This window comes from Dermacentor andersoni, chromosome 1 (assembly GCF_023375885.2).
Source record: "Dermacentor andersoni chromosome 1, qqDerAnde1_hic_scaffold, whole genome shotgun sequence".
Lineage (NCBI taxonomy): Eukaryota > Metazoa > Arthropoda > Arachnida > Ixodida > Ixodidae > Dermacentor > Dermacentor andersoni.
Window position 1 is genome coordinate 74,123,030 of NC_092814.1, and position 19,023 is coordinate 74,142,052.

A 19,023-nucleotide genomic window follows, 5' to 3' on the forward strand; every position below is an offset into this window, starting at 1 on the left:
GTTGGCGCATAGCGAAGGCGGTGGTTGCTCGTCTGAAAGAACTCGGACAAAAGCGGCTGCAGTTAGCGTGCGGGGTCACAGTGGTGCGGTGTCTGGGTGGGGTAGCCATTAATATGTAATTCATGTCACGGTATTCACCACCTTTGATTTCGGACGTGCCACTTGGCACCATGCAGTGACGCTGTGATCAAGTTCTTCAGTCAGCTCTTTTCCGGTTTCCTTGCAGGGTCGTTGTTCTGACTAAATTTAATGCGATTTCATTATTTGCATACTTTTGCCACTTACGTCCACTTTGTCTATTACCAACCTACTCACTCCAGATTCACTTCATGCTTTTCTTCTTTCTTTAAATGTTCCTACATGGTGTAGTACTAGTCATCTTTCCTTTACCCCAAGTGGTTTCCCTTTAAGATTACTCTTTTCTGGGCTAGTCAGCTCATATTGTACCAATCTTTATCGTTTCTTCTCGTCCCGTGAGTGGATCGTTATTGCCTTCGTGCCGACGTAGCTCGGGTCTCATCTCATTACGTGGCCCAACCATTAGTCTTCCCTATCGAACATTTGCTGCAATGTCGCGATTTTGAATGTGGGTGCAGTTTCTTTTTTCTTCTTTTTTTTGTGTTATAAGGTGGCGCAGTAATTCTTAAAAGAGTAGTGACACAAAATTTCGAAGTCGAAATCACTTGCGAAATCAATTTCTGTGGGCACACACACATCAACTGCAATATATATCAACAGAACGTGTAGCTTGAAGCATATTTAACTTCAATTTTAAGAACAGTGCAGTAGAAACACAAAGGTGTTCTTTTTTTTCGGCGATACGTTATACGCGTGGGCATACGTAAGAAAATGTATGATAAACACTGCTACACTCCTGACTAAAACTCACTAATCAACGTTTATTAGCTGTGTTTTATTAACCATGGTGTTTATCTTAAACAGCTCTCTTTTGAGAGATGTTAGGCTGTAGGCAGCGCCAGATACTCTTCTCCTTTGACAACTGACATAATAATTGCGCACAAAATGTTTCAAGTGCTACAAGCAAACAAGAGTAAAACAAAGTGAGGTTCGTTCCAAAGTTAAAAAATAAGATAGCCCCTAGGAAGGCGCAAACACGTCCCTCGTGAGAGCCGTATTAAAAGCACAACACTCGTGGACAGGGAAACAAGGGCCACGGAAACAAGAATATATATACTATACAATTATAGAAGAAAAAATTACGTAAACCAATACGATGTTCTAACCACGCACTAAAGAAATTGGCGTCCTTAAGGGTAGTTTCATGTGTCTACTGTACACTCTAAAAACTGTTTGCACCCTTTGGAACGTATCTCGTCCCCAAACAATAATCGTTATCTGTCTTGCTCGCGTTTCCTCTCTTTAAAACTTTGTGCTGGATGTTTTCCTGTCAAGAACGCTGTGTCACACAGATAAGCACATGCTGTTCATGCCCTGAAACTCCAGGGCGCTGTGAATGACACGCAAGATATATGAGGATTATTCTTTGTGTACAAGCCCCAAAAGGTGCAAACTTTAGAGTGCATAACTCACCATCTTACACCTATAAATAGGCTGTTTAAATGAATTCATATAAACTGTCTTGCTGGATTTACACCTTTTCTCCCCGACGGGCATTTTGCCGTATACGTTTCCATGTTTTACAGCGATATCTGTTATCTTCACCCTTGCCCACCACTGGCACCGGTGTCCGTCATCCCCAAGAACTTTGCGATGGATTTCTATAAAAAAAATAAGTAAATAAAAAACGCGGAATGACTCGCCTGGCTTCGAACTCCAGTCCCACAGATTGGCAGTCGTAACCATGACTGAACGCTGAGCGAGTTGGTTTAGCATTGGAGCCCGCTGAAGCGGACGTTTTGCCTCCCAACCGCTCCGACGATGAGATACCTATTGCTCCTGGAGGTAGCGCTTCTAGCTGTTATGATAGGCTGACGCCACACTCTGCAGCTTATACAGGGTGTCCCAGCATACGTTAGCCAAGCTCTTCAAGGTCAGCAGATATAGAATATACGAGGACGCAGCCAATGGTATTATGCCAGCAGTGACCTGCCGCACCAGGAGGATTTTTCCTTTTCGTAATTGAACTATAGATAATCAGATGAGATGAATTAACGACCTTTTTAATTACTGAACTGAAGGCGCGAATATTGATAGAAAAGTAGCAATTCCGTTGTAAAACACGCGATTCAGCTGCTTTCAGTGTGCTGTGCCTCGCGTAATTATTTTTCCCACGTTATAAGGAAAGCGCGCGAAATATGAAAATAGCCGCATGATTACGCGTCCGCGCGCCGCGACACCAGCGGTCCCAGGCGTTACTCGGAATAGTCATTAGAAGAGAAGTGAGCACCAAACATTTATGCTTTCGGTTATTGTATTCTTGTACGCTACGTTACACATTTCACTAAATCGCTTCTTTTTTTTTTTTTCGCGTGAATACTACCGCCGGGACAGTGTATGCTTTCTTCTCTCTCTCTCTCTCTCTCTCTCTCTCTCTCTATATATATATATATATATATATATATATATATATATATATATATATATATATATATATATATATATATATATATATAATTTTCTTTACCTGCGCGTAGTTGGCGGGTCAGCGTGACACTCCGTGTGACGAGATCATCGTGCACTCATCTGCCGGTTTGCCGCTCTCGAAGCAAAGAAAAGTTGCTCTATTTTCTTTCTTTCTTTATCTCCTTCTCGCAATTTGTCCAGCGCACTTTTATCGCCCGGGCATCGAACCTGCGACCTTGAGGTCGACGCCACCGCCACAGCGGCCCTAACCTTGGTCCCTGTCGACGCGGTCATGCGAGTGACCCGTCTGCAGCATCTTGCTCTTGTGTGCTCGCGAGCACCGCATGTTCTGTCACAGACTGTGGCGCAATTTGAAGACCCTAGCTGAGGCCTGCGTTGCGTAACGGTGCGCGCGGGAACCTATCTCCCAGATCAGCCCAAATCACCGGCAACGCGGCATCAGACGCAGCATCACCGAACCCGAAGATCGCAGAAGTGGCCCGTCTCCCTTCGGCTACCGACGGCCAGTGCGCGGCCTCGTGAGAAGAAGGGAAGGAGCGAGGGACACGTCGGGCAGAGACCGAACGCTAGTCGGAACGAGGTGTCGCCACTGCGCGGCGGTGGCAAATAGCTGCGCGCCCCGAGAAAGGCGGCAGCTGAGAAGAAGGGAGGGTGGCTGCGGCTCGAGTCCTGAGCCGCAGGCAGGGTTCGTGTTGCGCCTCCGGCGAGCGAACGGGATCCGGTTCGATCGGGCCGCGATCATTCAATCAGCGTTAAAATAAGAACTCTTATTGCACCGCTTATTTTTCTTCATTGCGCCGCCTGTTTCGGAGAGTGTGGCTTTGCTTAATACCCGCATTTGGGGCGGCACTCCTGCCGCGGAAATGGCGGCGGCCGCGAAGCCGCCGAAGCGCTCGTGCAAAATTGAGATGGATCCCTCGCTGGCGAGAGCTAACGGCGCGGCATCGTGGCACAAATCCGTGTACATCAGATATGTTCGAGAGAAGATTCCCTTCGCGCTCACAGAGAAGCTCCGCGTGTTCTGACACCGCGGTCAGGTGAACGACGCAACAGATAAGGAAAGCGCAGCCGATATAAAAGAAGCTCTGCGAAAATCTAGGGTATAAAATATATTCCTTCATTTATTCACTCTTCGTTCGTTTCGTTCTTTGCCATGATTTATTTACGTAGACTGTCATCTTACATTGTGAGTCGTGGCATGAGTGAGTACAGGTTCAAGGCGAAAACAGAAGCAGAGAATACAGAGTTGACTGAAGCTGTCGTTATATATATAAAAAAAGGACATCATGAAATGTGACTCGGTGAATGGATTACAGACTCATCAAGAGCTAAGTCATATAGAGAACATTCTGAATTACTCAACTGTCCAATAGTGCTTGAAAAAAAAATCGATCTGAATATGGCCTTAAAGGAATATATCTAAAGAGCGGGTGCGTCGAGTAGCCATTGCAGAAAAGTTGACAAAATAAATAGAGGAGAAATATCAGAAAGCGGAATGATTCGCTCATATTTATGTCTGCACTTAAGGGCAGGAAGTGACAGCGTGCTTTCTCTTGGTGGAGGCGACATGTTGTGGTCGTATCTGTGAATACATCTAATGGCATTCTTATGCACATATTGAAGTCTTTCTATATCGCATACATGATGGGGGGACCACAAAACCGAAGCGCATTGAATTGAAGTAAGGACGTTTCAAGCAACCTAGTTTTCGCTTAGCTTCTGTGCGGATTATGTCTAATATACCATTTAAATACCGGTGTTGCTCAATACTTGATATATAAAAGTGTTTTTCCAAGCATGAGAGAAGCCCGCGAATACACGCAAAGGGCCGCGAGCGGCCAGTCGCGCGGCAAATTTTCATGGGCTCGTGGGCTTCTTTCATGCTTGGGAAAACACTTTTATGTTGCGCGCATTGAGCAACAGAAAGCTGGATCAGGACTTTTTCATGTTGCTCTACGATGTTCTCATTGAGACCTTTCTCTAATTACAACATTTGAGAAGTTGGTTAATTAGTTAGTACTAATTATTTAACTAGGCGCAATGCAAAAAAAATATATCTATGCATCTCCAAGCGACGACAAGCACCATTATCTTGGCTCTGTCCAGCTACGTGGTGTCTGAATATTTTTAAAGTTTGACTCGCGTTACGTGGGACAACCGGGATTAAATTATCTAATATGCCACTTTAGATCCGGTGTTAAAATGACTTTTATATTTACTTAAACTCATAAACACGGCTTAAGTTACTAGCATTGTTGCTGTAGCTGTACTCTACATATTTATTTTTACGTTCGTAGAAGTCAATGCTACAGTCATCTTGAAACTCGGCATCCGCCATTTGTTATTCTGGTCCCAATGCTATGGTGAAAAGGCGAGACTTAAATTTTCTTGACCATTCGAGTCTTAGATATTAAAGTAAAGCATGCAGTCGTGGGCATGTAACTGTATTATAATCAAAAAGTCATCGATAACCTCAACGGCAGATGAGAAATGATGTAGGTCCCACGCCCTGCGGGAATCGATGTCATCCGAAGTATTTTGCAGGCTGTCAGCGTCGTTTGGGGTTCTACAAAGCGCTAGCAGATGTTCCGACGGGTTTGTGTAAGGAGAGCAGTTATGTGTGTCAAGCAAGGCGGTCCCGACGACGATGGAGTTCCTTTGTACTCCGACAAAGTAACGTTATACATCCTGTTCCCTTACAACCTATTGGACGATTTCGAAGTCGGTCGCAAAGCGTCTGCGTAGCGCTAGCTGTTGCGAGGAAAGCCCTGTGGAATGTGGGCTTATCAGGAGGCCTACGGTAGTGTGCAGTCTAACACAACGTCTTAAAGCGTTATAGATGCCACAAGGTAAGAATGGGAGAAACTTGCACGCCCTCGCTTTTATAAGCAACTTCTTGGTTGCTGCTTGATGCTGTTTTATTTCTTGGCCCGAGATTTTCAATAGCTCATTTATTTATTTAGCTCAAGAGTCAAGGCATCAGTTAGGGCTGGTATTGATGTTTACGTAATAATAATAATAATAATAATAATAATAATAATAATAATAATAATAATAATAATACCATGCTACATTCTGAAATCATCAATGGTTCTATGTTTTGAATCGTATTAACAAAATGTATACGTCTCCGGGAACCGACTCATCTTTAAGCTTTATACTTCAACGCTTCTAAAATACTAAGATATGTGGTTCCCTAGTACACAGAGTGCAAATTACTTGAATATACACAGACTGCTGATCATTGCTTTAATGATTCTTGTAATGCAATATATTCTTGGGATGGGGGAGGGGGGTTCTTAAAGCAAACATTGAAAAACTACTCAAATATTCAGTCTGTATCAGGTACCTGGATGTTACAAAAGACCAACTTTACGACCTTATTTTTCTCGTGAACGTGAGTGAGTGGACGTGAGTGAGAACGTGAGTGAGTGCCTTTGTATGTGGGTAGTCGTGAGCAAAAATGTGAGTGAGCGATCGCGACTGTGAGTAGACGTGAGTGTGAACGCGACTGTGTACCTGTCGGTGTGAGAATGAGTACCTGTTTGTGTGGGTACACGTGAGGGTGAACGTGCGCGAGTAGCTGTTTGTGTGAGAGGGCGTGAGTACGAACACGAGTGAAGGTCGTTAGCGTGAATGGACAGCGGTACGAACGTGAGTAATTGTGCCAATGAGTGTGAGTGAACGTGAGTATGAACGAGAGTGATCATCGTCAAATGTGAGTAGAACGTGAGTGTGAACTTGATTGAGTACCTCTTGGTGTTAGTAAACGTGAATATGAACCGCAGTGAATACCAGTTCGTGTAAGAAGACGTGACTGTAGAATACGAACGTGCGTGAGTATCAGTGAGTCTAAGTGGACGTGAGTATGAAAGCCAGTGAGTGCCAGTGATTCTTAAAGTCAAGTGCTGGGGAGACTGAGTTTATGTGATTATGTGGCTCTCACCCGCTCTCACGTGAGTGAGAGCGGGTGAGAGTCAGCTTACGCAAGTGTGAACGTTAGTGAGTGCCGATAAGTGTGACTGCAAGTGAATGCAATGAGTGCCAATTAGTGTGAGTTAAGCTGCGAACTTATAAGTACCGACGTGTCCGAGTGGAAGTGAGTGAGTGCTCGCCAGCACGAGAGATTGTGAGAGTGAGCGACAGTGCGCGTGAGCACTGTTGTAGAGTGTGAGTGAGAGTCTGTGAGCGTGATCAGAAAACTTTCAGTGCTGGTCAGTGTCTTTGGACATGTACGCGAATTAGTTTTTTTTTTTTTTTTTTCAGTGCGAGTCAGCGTGAGCAGGTGTTGGAAAGCCCGAGTCGATATTATTTTTCGAACGCGTCCGAGTGCCTGGTAGTATGAGCGGATATGCGTGTGAAGCAGTTATCTGTCTTTTTGAGTGAAGCTGAACGCTAGCGCTGATGACTGAATAGTTGGCAGCAATATGAGCGGGAGCATTGAACTTGAGCAACGCTTACTCATAATTTGCGGATTCGAAGAAGGCAAACCACATTGTTACGGCATGCCTTCGTTCATCGCTTATATCGTTTATCATTACATAAGAAAGACCGTCAATTCTCTAGAATATGTCCGCAGATTATGGTGTCGATAGAAAAACATATAATAAATATATACAAACAACGTTATTGAATTCGTGAACAAAAATAAAGTTACATTTTTCTAAAAGCACAGTGGGGCAAAAATTACATAAGTCGATACAACGCGGGTAACCACTGTAACGAAATCGGCGTAAATGGCACGTGAGCTCAAATAAATTCAGTACGCCTTAGTGGCTACCAAGCATGTTGATATTTTATCGCGTTTCTCCATCTATCACATTTCATTTCCTCTACCCCTTTCTGAACACAGCGTAGCCAGCCGGTATGTACAAAGGCTAACCTCGTTGTCTATCCTTCCGCCTCCTCTGTTTTTCATTAAGTGTATGTTTTGTTAAATTTTTAGCAGTATGGCGTAGAGGTTTTAGATTCTTCTCGTGTATGTGCCCGTGCTTATGAGCGTGCATGTGCGTGCAACCAAACTTTACTCGCGTACATAAAAATTACTTTCTGTCTATGTTAAACTCGTTCGAATATAATTTTTGTTGTTTGCTGTCGCCATCGCTCTCAGTTATCGGTGTTGCCGATATTCGTACACTGTAAATCGATAGCGAAGCCTGTCTCCTTTCTCTCTCTGCACCCGCTGCACCCGCTGTACATTGAACCCCCTGTACAAGATATCCCCTACGGACAAGGAATCTTAATTTGGCAGGCGGCTTAAGTCTTAAACAATCTTAAACAACTTGGCAGGCGGCACAATTCGGCAAATTAAATGCAGCTCACTACATAAGAGTATTGCCACACATTGAAATGGTGTCATTGTAATATACAAGATTAGAAAAATGCGTTGTCTTTTCTTTTTCTTTTTTTGTGGGGTGCTGTGATCATACGCGATATTGGCGCAGAGGGCGCACGAAGGTAATTCAATAAGTTTCCGCCTTGGAATCCAGATCTCATAGCGATTTCAAAACGGCCGCCTCATGTACGAAGCGCCATCTATTAGGAGTCGAGCGTACGAGTTTCAACAGGGCGCGCTTGTTTGTTGGTAGCAGGCGCTCGCTTGACAAATACGAAGCATCATGCGATAGAGCACTGCACGTGCCCACTTCATGAAATTCCGAGCCCAGCCACGGCCCAGGCGTACATGACCGAGCCCAGCCCGGTCCCGGCTCGAGGCCAGCCGCTCGTAACTAAGCTTAACCAGGCCCGCGTATGCATGACAAGGCCCGGCCTGTAAAAAAAAAAAAAAAAAAAATTCCTTAGATTGTATCGTACGTGTCAGCCTCATCTTCTCGGAGTCTAAGCAGTGCATAAGCAATAAAAGAGCGAAACTTTGTAAGAAGCCAACAACAAATAGTGACACCAAGGACAACATCGGGGAAATTACTTGTACTTTCTAATTGCATTAAAGAAATGATAAATTAAAGGAAATGAAAGTGGATGAAAAAACAACTTGCTGCAGGTGGTTGCCGCAAGGGTTTGTGAGTGGTGGCGCTGGCTAGCACTCCGAGGCCCGAGCCCCCCTGAGGCCGAAACCCCAAGAAGCCGAAACCCCAAGAGACAGCGCATCACCTTGATAATGGTACGGAAGGAGCACCAACAGCACGTTTCGCCGCTTCGCCGCTATTCCTTCCTCTCATTCCTACGTCACACTTATTATCCGTCTCTCAAGGCCGAAGGATCACATTGATAAGAAAAGTCCCTTGACAACGGGACCGAAGCGCTACTCTGACCACGCACGAAATGAGAAAAGCAATGTAATAGGCATTGAATGTTTCAAGATCGTGGCTTTGCTCGCACCGCATCGGGGGGAAAGAGTGCGCGCGAAGCTAAATTTTGTGCCAGAAACTTGCGTCGGACCAAAGCCAATGTTACCGTTTTATTTTTCATGACAGTGTATACGTGTTGCAAAAACAGGTTCGTGTCAAAAAATAAAAGCGAAATAAACAGACCAAGAAGCAACTCACGTGTAGAGAAAAGAAAGTAATTAAATGTACCACTTCTAAATGAGCCGAATTGGCAATCAGGACGTCTACTGGACAAAAAAAAAAAAAAAAGAAACGAAATCTGTACAAAAACCCGCCGTGGTTGCTCAGTGCTATGGTGTTGGGCTGCTGAGCACGAGGTCGCGGGATCGAATCCCGGCCACGGCGGCCGCATTTCAATGGGGGCGAAATGCGAAAACACCCGTGGGTACTTAGATTTAGGTGCACGTTAAAGAACCCCAGGTCGTCGTAATTCCCGGAGCCCTCCACTACGGCGTGCCTCATAATCAGAAAGTAGTTTTGGCACGTGAAACCACATAATTTTTAAATCTGTACGAAAAGAAGAAACAAAAAAGCCCCATCAGATTTCAGTGTGCCCTTAATATTTATGAATTCGTAAGCTCCGTTGAACATTATTTGTTGCCTAGAGAATGTGTTCGAATAGGTATTTCGCAGAAACGCAGTACTGCGTCCGTTTCATCACATCTTCAGTGGCTTTCTTGATGACTGACCCCGGAATTCTACGGCAGAGATCCGTTATCCTTACCTTGAACTAATGTGACGTCCATCTCGATCATGTAAGCACAATCTTTTACATAACCCCAATGAAAGAAATCGAGTGGAGAGAGGTCAAGTGACCTAGTCGGTCAATTTCCAGGCCCGTGCCTTCCAATCTACTGCGCATGAAAAGTCGCATCCAGCTAGTTTCGCACTTGGCTGCTGCTGTGTGCGGGTGCCCCATCTTGCTGACACCACAGAAGTGGAAGATGTGACAGCGGGACTTCGCTGAGACACTCATGCACCACTCCTGCAAGATTTTATTCACGTAACGCTGTCCAGTCAGTGTGTGATCGAAGAAGCTGGGACCGATTATAGCACCGGCGTAAATTCTGAACCACACACTGAGCGACCACTGGTACTGGTGCCGATTGCGCTTTACCCAGTGTGGATTGGAGTCCTTCCAATAGCGTGCATTGTGCAAATTTACCTAGGCGTTTCTGCGAAAGTTGGCTTCTGTGCACATGACGTTGCTCAAAAAGTCCGGTCACTCACCGACTTTTGTGAGGACCCAATTCGAGAAATCTAAACGATTCTACGGTTCCCTATCTTCCAAGCATTGGTGCTGGTTAAGGTAGTACGGGTGAAGGTCGTCATTTAGAATCGTCCGAACTGATGACTCGGAAATTGGTACCTGGGCGGCAACGTCCCGCACGCTAGCATGAGGGTTTGAGGCCATAAATGTTAGAACATCCGTGCGTAGGCTAGGACTCAAAGACGGAGTCCTACGCCGCTGTTTCTTGAAGCTGCCGGTGTGTCTCAGGTTTTCATAATTTCTGATGATAGTCGAAGCATTTAGTATACCACCACACTTCCATGACTGATACATTTTGCGGCCTTCCTCTTGTTGTCATTTGCAGCTCCCACGGCAAGGATCATTTTTATCTTCTGCTCACTACAGAAAGACATAGCGACTGGGACGAAACAAAACGCACCTTTACACATTTGCACTGACGTTGTCAATTCGCTTTTGTGGGGATAGGTTTCGTGGGAAAAAAAATAATAATAAAAGAAAACAATGTCAGTGCACTTTGCAACAACTACCACAGCTTGTTGCCAACTAAGACCAAACACGACGGGTTACTTCAGCCGGGACGCGGCAGATAAGGAACTAGCTCGATCACGATGTTTTTCTTTATTTCCTTTATTTCGTTCAAGCTAAGCCAGAGGGAGCCTGTTTGAGGGCGTTGCTTTATGATCCGAGTGGAACTGCAGTCACGTGGTATTCTCCATATTTCCCGGGGTTTATTTATCAGGCGGAAAAAAAATTAGGACGCAATTACTACGTCGCTCAAAATACCGCAGTTAGATGTCCCTTGGCTGTGCCTTCAAATGCCTCATTGACACTTTGATAATTAGGATGGTACGTCTAGAGTTAGATAATTAATTACAGTTACCTAATTAAATCTCAGTAACGAAAAATTTACTAGCAGCTACTCCACTGCACTGTAAACAATATGCACCAGCTTTTCTTCGAGTAACGCAGTGCTCTTTTTTTAAAACTTGGTGCATGATAGTTAATTTGGACACCCTGTACATATTTATGACTTTTGAGTGCAAGTGACGATGTTTCCACCACTTATAAATCTTGTAAATTATTAGAAATGCTTTTTTTTTCATGAGTCGTTAGCATTGCTTACTGCAAAGAGAAGCAATACTGAGACACACAACATTCATGTGCATTTCACACGGCACTGAAAAAAAGACTCTGTTCAAGGTGTCACTGAAGTCTACAGGTCTTTTTCGTGGTCAAAAAAGCAGGCAAAGCAATTTGAAGCGCGGTGAACACACAACAACATATTCATTCTCTAGGCATAGGCTATCCATACTTTTAGAAATAATTTTTATTAATAGGCTACCTCCATCTCTTTCAAAAATATAATAAAGTTTGTGCTTTGTGTATATTTAATATATTGTATATATGCATGGTGTTTACGGTGGAAATTTAAAACAGCGTTGAAGTGAGAAAATGCGGATGAGGCAGCGCCGCTAGTGCTTCAATGCGCGTGTCCTTCTGTTGCCAAGATTTGCAGAAATAAAGCGAAAGTATGAATTAAAAGCCGTGCACGTCCGCGCCAACAATGATGCAGTGAGCTATTAGTCCCAGTAAAATGTCAAATGGAAAGGTCGAGGAAAGTCAAAAGAAACCTCAAATGATGAGGATGACAAAGCTCTGGCAGTGGAACTTTAGGTGTGCGCGTGTGGGGGGAGAGGGGCTCAGCCCACCCGGAAAACTCGGGAGCACCCCCCATAGTCAGCGGTTATGTAAAATGCGAGTTACCTCGAAATCTCTCGTACTGTTTGCGGAAATATTTTCTAGAAGTATTTACCGATAAGCTGAGTGCGACTAATGCCAGTCGGCGTGCTCTATCAAAAAAGAACGTTATCTCCTGTTACATGGCGTTCTTTTTTTTTTTTTTTTCGTCTGACGTGTACGAAGTCGAATCAAGAGGTGCGTTTCGCAAAGCCAGCAGCAGCAGCGCGCCCTTCTCCACGTCAATAATTAAGTTACGCGAACTTAGAACATCGGTACAAACTCGCTATGTCGTTGTCATGATTGTAAAAATGAAGTTATGCGAGCATCTAATTTCACACGGCGTGCTGGTATATCTCACAAGTTCGTTCTTCCAACTTTGAACTTTCTGGTGTTTCTACGTCTTAAAGGGCCCCTCACCAGGCCCCATAGCAAATTTTGGTTATACGCTGGAAGTTGTTACGTGTCCTCTAGGGAGCGTTCTGTCGCAAAAATTTCTCAAATCGGCTCATTGACAGCCGAGATATATTTCAGTGCCGCGAACCCATGATTTCAGCAGGCGGGCTCCACTGCCAAGCAAGGCGCTCTCTCCACTCGCCCCGTCTAGCCTCTGCAAGCGAAATTCCTTCCCTGCGTTCTCCCATACCGGACCTCGAGGATCGCGTGACGCATACGTCACAGGCCCCGCCTTGATTTTTTTTTTCTTCGCTTTTTTTTTTCGGCACTACGCACTTTCGCTGACGGCGTCGCGCACGAGCCGTTGTCTCGTTCGTGTAGCGCACGATTTTGCGCGCTGTGCACAACGAAACATGACTAGCGGTATAATTCAGTGCTACACGAATACTGAGGCAGAATAAGCGGATCGCAGAGCATCATCACGCGCTGGAACACTGTAGAAAATGGCATAGTTTCGGTACCTGCGCACGTGACCGCACGACTGTGGGAACAAGCAGACGAAGCGGAAGTACATCCCCTTGCTTCAGTGCGAAGTAAAACAAAAAACACGCAAACATTCCGTTTGCGTGTTTTATAATTTCTCTAAACTTTATTCGTCAATTCAAGCAACAGATTGCACAGATAACAGATGTCTTGAATAATTCTCAAAGTCACGTGTCACCACGAGTGACGTCACACTGCGGACACCAGTACGTAGGCGTTGGCACACGAATACATAATCCTCCGGCTTGGAGCGCGGCGGCCGCGAGGAGGAAAATCGGCGTTCAGTTTTAAATTTCAGATCCTTCCTCGGCGCGTAGCGATGTAATACTTTGCAGACACGATTATTATCGCACAATGTATGCTCTGCGCTTGTCAGCTCAAAATGGCCAGACCTGGTGAGGGGCCCTTTAAAGTACCTTGATACCCTACGCTACATTCGCTGTCGTTTAATGACAGAGAAGCGAAAAATACATATTGTGATGCATTGTTTATAAGCATTGTTACGATCCATAGAACGAATAACGATTTCGTGGCAAAGCTGACCACCGTCCCATTCCCCCTCCCCTATTCTAAAAAAGAATTAGGGTATAGCCCAATGCCTCTACGAGCTGAAGCGAACACTAAAACATGCAGCAGAACCCATCTCACGATGGCAGCTATTATGGTTTTGTAATTAGCATTAAAGCAATGTAGATCGGTTCACCGTACATCAAAACCGCCGAAACGCGTCCTGTACGAGGTGTCATGGATCTGGTTCCATCATGGTTACTGTATATGCTACCTCTACCTTTGGTAGCATATACAGTAATTCTAGTAGCACCGTGTGTTGCTATGAAGACTTTAAGTATACTAATATTATAACATTTAAAAATAGCTGTGTTGAAATAAAAGCACGGTTCCTTCAGAGACAAGCCGTCAGTGGTGGTGACCACGAGTGACGGGTTATATGAATTATTAGTTGCTAATTAATTATTATTGCTAATTAATGAACTTTCACACTATTAGCTTTAGTGGGCTCATCATAATTGGGAAACTGGAGTGAGCTCTCCGTACAAGCCATATCAACTTTGGATCTAGAAAAATGCGATTACCCGCGGAACTGCGGCACAAATTTTGGCTATCGGAGGGCATGAAACCGAAACTGGGAGGCTGCAGCGAGCGCAAAGCCGCGCATTTGCAGGACTTAAGGGAATTTTAGATGGTGAAATGGCACAGGTAAGGGTAAGCTCCTAGAGCGGTAGAAGCTGCTGTAGAACATGCTGCTGAGAGAGCAAGTGAAACAACATAGACTGGTGTGGTACAGACACAGTTACAGCATAAACTTAGGGGAATACATGGGATGATAATTTTGAAGTTTGACAGAATTTAAAGATCACTTGTGGCAGATATCATAATTCCATTCCTTGAGCTGGAATATTCTATGAGGCAGACATTCTTCGCATGAGAAATCCAGACAACTAATGAACTAATTGACGAAAATTTACGAAGTAACTTCTCAGTTAATTACCTTACAGCACGTGTTTCAACTTATTAATTGCAGTTGGTCAGTTTGCAAGGCATATCCACTAGGAACAAATTTTGAGGATGGCACAGGTTTCAAGATATGTGCCATCAAACCCACTGTAAAATTGCACTGTTGTTCGACTTACTAATTTAGCCCAACACTTTTTTATTACCAGTTCAGGTAATTATTAACAAACTAGCTAAATGAGCGTACTCTAAATAGTTATGCATGTAAACCCCCATGTCATGTCATGTTCACCTGCCTTAAATTTCCTATGTCTGTAAACTGTGCTAAGATTAAACACATACTGTGATTATGATAGGAGCTGTGGGTATACGATAAATAAATGAAATAAATTAATTTCTGTCAAAATGGCTTTCCCTGAATGCTTACTGCTGTATAAATAAGCTTCTACAATTTAGACTTGCAACTGGCATTATGCATTTGGCATGCTTAAAGCGAGCAAGAAAAATTTTCACTGAACTAGGGCATGTAAACAAGCCCACACCTGAGGATGTGATAGAACTAAACCAAAATTACAGTGAAGATTTCCACAGGTTTCTTCTAATGTGCATTATCTCTCCTGCAAGCTGTGCCATGAGACACGTGAAAGCCGATAGAATTACAACCGCAGAATCCGCTCGTCCAATCGTGCAGCGTTGCAAAATAGACAGACAAAAAAGTGGGCTGTAGAAAGAACCATGAGAATTGTCTTATCGAGTGTGCCGACAACGTCATGTATGAGATCCCCCTATCCTGCAGAAAAGTCTACCTCGGCCGATGGGACGATGCATCAATGACTGGCTAGGGGAGTAAGCAAGAAATCTAGCTAATAAGGAGGATACACATCTTGCTGAACATTGCAGTAGGTGTCCCATTTGTGAACCACGTTTCTGTAGCGTGAAAATCCTAGGCAAGAGCAAGAAAAAAAACTGCTCGTGAAATGTTAGAGGCATTTTTTATGAGAAAAGCAGGTCAGAATTGTGTAAGCAAAACTTCTATTGCACTGTACAATGCAGAAATGAAATTCCTTTTGCTCCTGGTTTAATCACTTCCTGTATGACGATTGTAACAGTGCATCTGCGCAGCTTGTGGATATACACACCTGTGGGTCGGGCTTCAATAAAATTAGTTGTTCGTTTGCACCTGTGTCCGTCTTCCTTTCTGTTGTGCTGTCCCATTGCGCGCCATATCAAGACGGTTCTCATGTCAAAATACCAACTATCCCAACATTCAACTCTTTTAAAATTTTTCACACTTGATCAACGAATCTGAAGAAGTCCACATGAATGACAGGGCACAATTCTATTGCATACAATGAAGTGAAAAAGTGCAAATTTGGTGCCTCACAGATCTCGAAAAGGTAATGAAATAGATTACTACTAAATACCTCTATTTTGAGCTGGAGAAGCACAGCAAATAAAGCCAATAAAATCGCAAATAAAGCCAATAAAATCACTAAACTGCAGATAAATTCAAGCATACTTTGTGGCAGCCAATGCATTAAAAAAATTTGCGTTGCAAACTAAAATGTCCAAAATTTAAGAAAGAAATGTCCAGTACAGTGGACACATAACACAGCACTTGATAAAAATTAAACACTTCTCATTTTCCATCAGTGTTGCAAATAATAATCTAACAATGCGCACATCAGTCCTATGCAGGTCAGCTACAAATGAACTCAACAGCCTAACAGTCATGTAATAAACAATGTTGATGAGATGCTCATAATGCCATATTTATGAAACTAAGTTCACCCTAATTACTTGCTGAAGACAGCTGACTTGGCTGGAGACAAATCCATTTAGCAACATTTATACTCCTTCTAGAGCTATTATAGTAGAGATGACTTGCACACTAACCTGCCGTGGTTGCTTAGTGGCTATGGCATTGGGCTGCTAAACACGTCGCGAGACCAAATCCCGGCCAAGGCGGCTGTATTTCGGTGGGGGCAAAATGCGAAAACACTTGTGCACTTAGATTTCGGTGCATGTTAAAGAACCCCACGTGGTCCAAGTTATTCTGGAGTCCCCCACTGCGGCATGCCTCATAATCAGATTGTGGTTTTGGCCCATAAACACCCACAATGTATTAATTAATTTGCATTTATTTGTTCCACAAAATTACATCACATTTAATTCCACTATTTCGCCATAAATGACTTCTGATAAAAATACATTTGATGGAATTCATGAATGAGGAATATGATGGTACAAATAAGCAGTAACAAAAGAAGAAAGATCAACATTCAGCTGTAGTAGGTCACTACTGCTGTAACAAGTTAAAAGCTGCTATTGCATGTTTCATTTTGTTTGTACAAAGCAGCTTGAGTTGCGCCTAATGCATTCCGCCTCTTTGGCCTGACGCCATTCACACATATTTTGAAACGGGCAACAATTACATTTCCATGCATCTTCGATGTCTTGAATTCCTTCCGCAGGCCTCTCACCAGTCCAGAATGGAAACATCTGCTGAAGAGTGTCCATCAACCACTTTTCATCATAATCAACACCTTCAAAACACAGCGTGGTGTTGGTTTTCTGGCTGAAATACTCCACAAGCAATTGACTGGGAAGAGGCAACGCTTGAACCGCACTTAATACGAACGGTACCAGATGACGCAGGGAGTTCAAATGCCGCTCATCCCGTGACAACAGCTCAAGCACAACAGAGCTCAACTCCACATCCAGATTTACTCGGAATCCTTTTTCAATATCTTTTATGTCCACGTTGCCCTGAATAAGGTTGCTCAGCAGATGATGATACAGCATGACTTGTAACCGGTGCGAGTGGCGCACCGATGTGTTTGGCAGCCTAGTGCCCATTGTCGTTTTCAGTTCAACGATGTCGATTTGAAGCGTATCTGAGTCGCAACGCATTTCATCCACAACTCCGTTGACGAAAATGTCGCCGCCAAAGGCTCTTCCAAACACAGGCACTTCTCTGGCAATAGGTTCACCACTCAGCAGAGAGCGAATAGAATGCAACAGATTCATAAACAGGACCGCAATATTATCCTCCCGTGTCTCTGTGTCCACAGCAATCACATCTTGAACTTCGAGCTGCCTCGCCATGTGGATATCCGAACCACGAGTTACTTGTGGACTCTCGCCTTCTTCAACTTCGTAGCCCATTTCCTTCAGACGAGGAACTCCGATGAGCGTATACAGCAATTTCTGCTCACAGTACATTTGACTAGACAAATCAGACACGTAAATCCGACCATTCCGATACTTCTGTAGAGGAGGTCTTGAATCGGCGACATAGTCACATCGAAGTTTCGCTATGATATCGTCACCTTCAGGGTCGTCCCAAGCACTGTTGTCATCCATTACTATGTTTTCAGCGGTTGTCAGAACGCACTGTAACAGCCAGATCAACTGTTATCATGGAACATGTTACCACTAATAACATCCACATACACTTCGGTAAAACATAAGGCAAAAAGCTTTCTTGTGGCCTTCCGGCACACTCCGACAAACGCAAACTCGCGTCATGTAGCGCGCGCACAAGCTCGCACAAGTCAGAACTTGTTGTGCTCATAGTTGCCAATTGGCCAAATATTATTGTTCGGTTCCACTGTAAACCTGCTAAATAAAATACCAATAACTTTATATGACAACATAGTAGAATATTTATATTAAAGTTCCTTTGAAAACAACTTTACTATATTTGGGAAAGTAAATGGTGTATGTGGTGGTGCGGGTGGTGCCCAACGTTAGTGGTGCCCACGTCGCGCCCCTCTTTAACCCCTTCAAAGTATCAAAACCAAATCGTAAAGGCCATGTTATTGCCTGTCCTTTCTCGATGGCTATAGCGCAATATTACTAGCATCACTATGTAGCACCACGGAGAGCTGGCTCTAGTAACGTTGGTTTTTGCCTACTGTGGATCCCTGCGGGTACCGCGCCTGAGTGGATAGGCGTAGGGGTTCATACATGAAAAAAGGAAGTCTTTTTCCTTCCTCGATGGGGTTGTACGTGTGCTGTGGTATTGGTGATGTGCAAAACCAGACGTCTGTGGCGTTTTCGGCTCCCACAATCGCCTCCGGCACACTCAACATGCAAAAGCATAGCATGGCCTCCGGGATTGCACGGGATCAAGCATGGCTCAAGCTGTCAGCGTGCGCAAATCTCGTAGGCCATGAGCATAGACTTCAACTTCCCAAAATTAACTTAAGAGGGCGCCACTTTATATTCGTGGTTTTCTGCATAAGCAGACGAAAAGTGCCTGACTTTGCACTTACTGGCTACGTATATGCCCTTGCCTGAAACTAATTGCCAAATCACGCGTTTCCTTTCAGCAACAAATGTAAACAAATTGCAGCTGAATATATCGCGAATGCACAGCCCTTGAAGACGACTTCTCTATGCACGCGGAGTCTGAATCAGTCTTCACCATCTGTGATAATTTTGTATTCTTGGAGGATTAGTTCACCTTCCCCTGTGACCGTCTGTGCAGTGATCTGTGACACATGGTCACGGCGGAATTTCGATGCCTATCCATGCAGGTACCTTCTCTATCATCGCCATATCAGTACCGAGAGTCCTAGACAAAATGGTGCCACCTGTTTGCGACACCTGTTTGTCGTCTGCTACCTACACTCATCGAAAGTACGGTGCAGAAAGTGTACTTTGCCCGCTACACTACTGCTCTGAAAAATGGCTTCGTGTAAGTGC

The 19,023-nt window shown here is 44.2% G+C and overlaps 1 protein-coding gene across 1 annotated transcript; it reads right to left on the minus strand.

The window, feature by feature from the left end:
• Positions 1-16,433: 16,433 nt before the first annotated feature.
• LOC126546098 (exonuclease V-like) lies at positions 16,434-17,892 on the minus strand. The gene has a single exon (XM_050194178.3). The coding sequence runs from the start codon at positions 17,674-17,676 to the stop codon at positions 16,648-16,650; it is 1,029 nt and encodes a 342-aa protein (XP_050050135.2). The 5' UTR covers positions 17,677-17,892; the 3' UTR covers positions 16,434-16,647.
• Positions 17,893-19,023: the final 1,131 nt, after the last annotated feature.